The following is a 6,666-nucleotide window of genomic DNA, read 5'->3' as shown; positions in this document are numbered from 1 at the left end:
GTGGGAGCTGGCTGTCAGCGGCGTGCATGCGCGCCCCAGACCCAGAAGTGTCGGATCATGAACTAGGTACGTGATCTTGCACAAAGCAGCCTCCCTGCCACAGTATATCTGCAGTGGGCGGTCTGCAAGTGATTAAAAGCCACCTGAAAAAAACAACAACTATACAGCAGACCCAGGTGGAATGCACAAAGCACACTTAGGCCTTGTACACACCAGTAGTTTTTTTTTTTTCGTTCAACCCAACAGGGCTGAAAAAACAAAAACAAAAAAACAACTTACAGCTCAGGAGGAACTACTGTACTAACTATCCGACGTACAGCGATCTCCTCTGCTGTGCTATTGTGTTCTGACGGGGGAGCGGCTCCCCCACCAGAAATCTCCCCCATCAACACTGTCAGCCATTGGCCACCCCACATTAGACCCGTGTGTACTAGGATTTAGGGTTTGCAAATACTCAAAATGTTCTCTAATGAAGCCCATTGTACACAGCACTTAGCAGAAGCCTGGCAGGCCAGAGCACTAATAGTTATAAACCTCCACAATGCCAGAGATTTGGAATTGCCCATCATAAAATCATTTAGAAGCATAAACATTTGCAGTCTGGCTCTACTTGATCTAAAGCTGCCTTCTACAAAGACAGGACATAGATGATGTGATTTTCTTTTCTGCAACTACAGGTTGAAGGAAAAAGTAAAAAAAAAAAAAAAAAAAAACACTCAAATTCCCCCATCAACAGTTACCGGTAGTTGTGATGGAGAAATCCCTCGAGGAGCTACTCAAACACTGTGAATATTACCATGATTCGAATTGAGTTTTTTTTTTTGATGGACACCGCGCTGGTCCTGAGGAATTTTTAGGCGATGCCACGGCTTCGGCCTAGTCTGCGGCGTCCCGCCTCGTGGACTAGGCCGAAGCCTCGCCTAAAAACCCCTGTCCGCAGCTCCTCCGAACGGTGCGGTGTCAGCGCTGGTCCTGGTGAAAAATAAATAAATAGATTTGCTGAAAATTTTAATTTGACCTCTCAACTCGATTTAAATCGATTTTTTCCCCAGTGGATAGAACTGCTGGCATTAATTGCACATAAAAACCCAACATGTTGATTGTACCCAAGTTGATTGATGGGGTCGACTTGGGTACAATCAGTCTGCCCATAGTTTGTTCCAATTTCGGTCAGTACCTGCTGAACCAGCCAAGATTAGAATCGTCTATGACTGGCCTAAAACAAAATTGCATTCACTACTCAATTGTACAGGAAAATGGTGATCCAGTAGGTTCCAGACATGAATATCCTACGGCCCCGTTCACACGGGTGTCTTAGGAAACATCCGTACAAGTGTTCTGTGCATTCATTAGGATGCAGCGGCTGCACAGATACAGTTTTTGCTGCTAAAGTGACATTTGTGCCGGTCCCCGAACTTGTGCTGTCTGCGTTCAGGAACACGCACCCCCACCTACGTGGTTGTCAGATTAGGATCAGCAGCTATCTTCCAATTGGTATGAATAGGACTGCCTGCACGGGATGTATGGAACACCTATGCAAGCAAACACGACCCTCACATAGGCCAATGGTTAGGTACACCCGTGTAATGAGGCCTATATAGACTTGGAAGGCAGACTAGTCACATGACACCTCACAGGCAATGTAATTCTCCTGTTTATTAAATCAGTTTTTTTTTTTTTAATGCGTGATTTTCTTCTATTTAATATTATGACAGTTGACAGATTGTAACGAAGACATAATTATCTGGGAATACGGATATACCCGGGGGGGGGGGGGGGGGTTGCTTACATGTGTGTGCTCTAAACCCAAAAGCAGGCTATACGGGCAGCTCATCCGCAGTATATTGCAGGCTGGTGGTCCTTAAAGAGGAACTGCAGTCTGCTCACATAACTTGTAATAAAAACATCTTTGCCACTCTGAAGTTTGCCTCCAACCACTTTGCATATTATTTTATATATACTGCAATTGCCAAATATGTAGCAGAAATCTCCCTCCACCGAGTCTGTCTGCAGTCATTTTAACTGTGGGCAGCTGAAGCTGCTGCCTGTTCACTTCCTGGATTTACAGACACACCTCCAGCCCTGCAGCCCTCATTGGTCCTCTTATGACGAGAGAGAGAGAGAGAGAGAGAGGTGCATGATGTCATAAGCCTAGGCTAATGACCAGACAAGAAACAGGAAGTGGGCTGTATAAAGGATTATAAAAGTTAAAACAACAAGGGCAGGAGATTTAATAGATGGAAAGTTGAAAAAATAAGTAAAAATTACTGAAAGTCCGCTTTAACCATTTGTCTATTGGGCATTTTTACCCCCCTCCCACCCAGGCCAGCTTTCAGTGTTGTCATATTTCGAATGACAATTATGCAACACCTTTACCCAAACTAAATTTTTAACTTTTTTTTTTTTCACAAAAATTGGGCTGATCTTTTGATGGTATTTAATCACTGCTGGGGTTTTTATTTTTTGTTAAAAAAAAAACGAAAGAAAAAAAAAAAAAAACCTTTTCCATAGTTTGTAATACAATTTTGGAAAAAGGTCATTTGTTTTCCTTTACTGATGTGTGCTGATGAGTAGGCACTGATGGGCACTGATTGGACTGCGCTGATAACCAGAACCCTATCAGTGTACATGCCCCTTGGTGAGCGCCTTGGCTGGTGATCAGCTCTCAGCATGAGGAAAGGAGTGCCGATAACTGACTCCCATTTACATCTGTGATCAGACAGAGCTGATCATGTGGTAAAGAGCCGCCGATTGGCTCTCTGCCTCAATCTGTGATCAGCAGTGTCCTCCAGAAACTGCAATCACGGAGCGCACGGCCCGCGCCGAGCAGCGGGCACGATCACAAGAGGTCGTTATATGACAGCCAGCCAAAACTAACCGTCCGTGCTGTAGCCGTCATTCGGTCGGCAAGTAGCTAACCACTTCAATACTGGGCACTTTTACCCCCTTCCTGCCCAGGCACAATTTTCAGCTTTCAGTGCTCTCACACGTTAAATAATTGCGTACAGCAACACTGTACCCAAATAAAATGTTTATCATTTTGTTCACACAAATAGAGCTTTATTTCGATATTTAAATCGCCACTGGTTATTTTTTTGCTAAATAAACAAAAAATAAAGACGAAAAAAAAAAAAAAAAAAAGACTGAAAAGTTTTCTTTGTTTTTGTTATAAAATTTTCCAAATAAACAAATTGTTCTTCATAAATTTAGCCCAAACTGCCCTAAAATGTATTTATTATTTAGCCCTAAAATATATATATATATATATATATATATATATATATATATATATATATATATATATATATATATATATATATACACACACACACACACACACACACACACACATTTTATATTATATATATTTTACATATTACATTACATACATCACATATTTTATAATATATATATATATATATATATTTTACATACACACACGTGTTGTGAGTTTCTAAGTAATTTTCAAGCAAAAAAATACTGATTTTAACTTGACACTAACAAGTGTCAGAAACATACTGTGGGCGGTCAGCAAGTGGTTAACCACTTAAGGACCAGGCCTCTTTTTCGGACTTGGTGTTTCCATGTTTAAAACAGTTTTTTTTGCTAGAAAATTACTTAGAACCCCCAAACATTTTATATTGTTTTTTTTCTAACACCCTAGAGAATAAAATGGCGGTCATTGAAATACTTTTTTTCACACCGTATTTGCGCAGCGGTCTTAGAAGCGCACTTTTTTTGGAAAAAAATTCACTTTTTTGAATAAAAAAATAAGACAACAGTAAAATTAGCCCAATTTTTTTTATACTGTGAAAGATAATGATATGCCGAGTAAATTGATACCCAACATGTCACGCTTCAAAATTGTGCCCGCTCGTGGAATGGCGTCAAACTTTTAGCCTCAAAAATCTCTATAAGCGACATTTAAAAAATTCTACAGGTTGCATTTTTTGCGTTGCAGAGGAGGTCTAGGGCTAGAATTATTGCTTTCGCTCTACCGATCACGGCGATACCTCACATATGTGGTTTGACCACCGTTTTCATATGCGGGCGCTACTCACGTATGCGCTCGCTTCTGTGCGCAAGCTCGTCGTAACGGGGTGTTTTTAAAAAAAAAATTTTTTTTTTCTTATTTATTTTAATTTATTTTATTTATTTTTACACTTTAAAAAAAAAAAAAAAAAAAAATGGATCACTTTTATTCCTATTACAAGGAATGTAAACATCCCTTGTAATAGAAAAAAGCATGACAGGTCCTCTTAAATATGAGATCTGGGGTCAAAAGGTCCTCAGATCTCATATTTGGGCTAAAATGCAACAAAAAAAAAAAAAAAAAAAAAAAAAGAAAATCTGACATTTAAAAAAAAATATATACCTTTAAGAGGTATGGGCGGAAGTGACGTTTTGACGTCGCTTCCGCCCTCCTATGGTATAGAGACGAGTGGGGGCCATCTTAGCCTCACTTGTCTCTATGCCCAGCAGACTGAAGGACCCGATCGCCTCCGCCGCTACCGACGGCTCCGGTAAGCGGCGGAAGGTGCGGGAGGGGGGGGTGGCACCTCTCCCGTCGCCGATAGCGGTGATCTCGCGGCGAATCCGCCGCGGAGACCACCGTTATCGTACAGCCGACCGCCGCCTGAAGAGATGGATATCTCGGTTGTGGCAGCAGCTGCTGCCGTTACCGAGATATCCCTCTTCAAAAAATGGACGTACATCGTCGTGCGGCGGTCGGCAAGTGGTTAATAAACAGACACTCTCCTGTCCTAGGATCCAGCACTGTGCACACCAGAGCCAGGTCCGGCCGGCATCCTATCTGTGGGCAGTGAGCTATGCTGCTCGTGGCTTCACAGCAAGCAATGTGAATTGTCCTGTTGTGTATGTGTGTAATGAGAACGCCTGTTCAGGTTGTCTAATCCAGCGATGGTGAACCTCGGCACCCCAGATGTTTTGGAACTACATTTCCCATGATTTTTTTTTTTTTTTTAGAAAGCCTGTGGCGTGCAAAACACACTCAAAAACTTCACCCGATGCATAAAAAAATGTGCACACACATAAAGAGTGACTACAATTCCCATGATGCTCAACTACACTCCCCCTTCTCATGTTGGCTAAAACCAGGTGTAGACTTGAATAATTGGTGGTATCAATTAAATATGCTAATTTTCTGTGACACTAACCTGATGGGCCAATGGGGTTTGCACATGTGTATACGAGTATATTTATATTCTGTCATATCTGTTTCAAACCAGCTACGACTAAGGCTTTTGCCGAAACGCGTCAGTTTTCTTGTTTTACTGTCACTCTGATGTACCCATAAACGACACTTCAAGGATTACAGTGTTGCCGGCTCTTCTTACTACCAGAGTGCATGAGTATCATGGGAAATGTAGTTCCAAAAAAAAATGTGGCATGTCAAATGTGGTAGGGGGAGGACGACTTAAAGCAGAACTTCCCCCTTTTGAGTGGAGTTCCACTTTAAGTCATTTCTAGATTACACATTGCATGTCCTAATCCCACCAATCCATTACATGACTGGGTGAGTCCGCTCCTGACGGAGGAATGGTTTCCTGGATACGTGTGACACCACATATCCATCACGTCTTCTCATTGAGTCCCTGGTTTGGCCAAAGTACCAGAAGGGGGGAGATTTCCTGGATACACATTACATCTATGGTCAGTGTGGTAGGGGAAGGTTTTCCTGGATACACACCACACTTCCCGACAGCATACATATATTAAGTCATTGTGTCAGCCTAGTAGTGATAGGGGAACGTTTTCCTGGATACACACTACACTTCCTGGCACCACACATCTATTAAGTCAATGGGTGAGTGTGGTAGTGATAGGGGAAGGTTTTCCTGGCACACGTTGTCCTTCCTCCCCTCTATAGTCTCTCAGTGTAGTGGATATACACAGTGAGAGATCCCCCCGCCATGTGCCCTCTGCTCTCTCTCACACACACATGACACGGCCGGTTCTCTCACACAAAACCCCTCTCTCTCGGTCCGGCTCACCTCCCCCCGCAGCACTCCATGCTCCCGCAGGCCCCGGATGGTCTCGGCCAGCTCTCCCTCGCTCAGCTCCCTCTCCAGCAGCCCGCTCACGATCGCCTCCATCATCCGCACCCCTACACACACCGCCGCCATCTTCCCGCCACCGCCGCCACTACTCCGCGTCATCACCCTGCGCGGCTCCGCCGTGACGTCACTCAACTGCGTCCGCAGCCGCCTGCACTGCGAGACGGGGAAACCATAGCAACGACGAGGCTGAAGGCGAACCTCAGACACACAGCGAGGGACAACAGCCAGCTTAGCAACCAGTGCCCTCCTAGTAATCAGAGCGCATAGCAACCAGCGTCATCCCTAGCAACTAGTGTTCATAACAACCAGCATCCTCCCTAGCAACGGTAGCACATAGTAACAAGCATCCTTCCTAGGAATCAGTGTTCATAGCAAACCGCATCCTCCCTAGCAACCATATCGCATAGCAACCAGCATCCCCCCTAACAACCAGAGTTCATAACAACCAGCATCCTCCCTTGCAGCCATAGCTCATAGCAACCAGCATCACCCCTAACAACCAGAGTCCATAACAACCAGCATCCTCCCTTGCAGCCATAGCTCATAGCAACCAGCATCCTCCCTAGCAACGGTAGCACATAGCAAC

General features: G+C 43.9%; 1 protein-coding gene across 2 annotated transcripts in view; it reads right to left on the bottom strand.

Moving 5' to 3' along the window:
• Positions 1–6,218, bottom strand: part of PELP1 (proline, glutamate and leucine rich protein 1) — a 52,839-nt gene extending 46,621 nt beyond the window's left edge. The window contains exon 1 of one of the 2 annotated variants that reach the window (XM_077470495.1): positions 6,015–6,218. In XM_077470495.1, the coding sequence (XP_077326621.1) occupies positions 6,015–6,179 (165 nt within the window). In that variant the 5' untranslated portion in view covers positions 6,180–6,218. The remainder of the gene's footprint in view (positions 1–6,014) is intronic. The other variant, XM_077470496.1, reaches the window with a different exon arrangement.
• Positions 6,219–6,666: the final 448 nt, after the last annotated feature.

The sequence above is a fragment of the Lithobates pipiens genome, unplaced genomic scaffold (genome assembly GCF_037356315.1).
Source record: "Lithobates pipiens isolate NorthernLeopardFrog02 unplaced genomic scaffold, aLitPip1_a1.2 Scaffold_8, whole genome shotgun sequence".
NCBI lineage: Eukaryota > Metazoa > Chordata > Amphibia > Anura > Ranidae > Lithobates > Lithobates pipiens.
The sequence above is the reverse complement of the archived record's forward strand: the minus strand, read 5'-3'. Positions and strand labels throughout refer to the sequence as shown.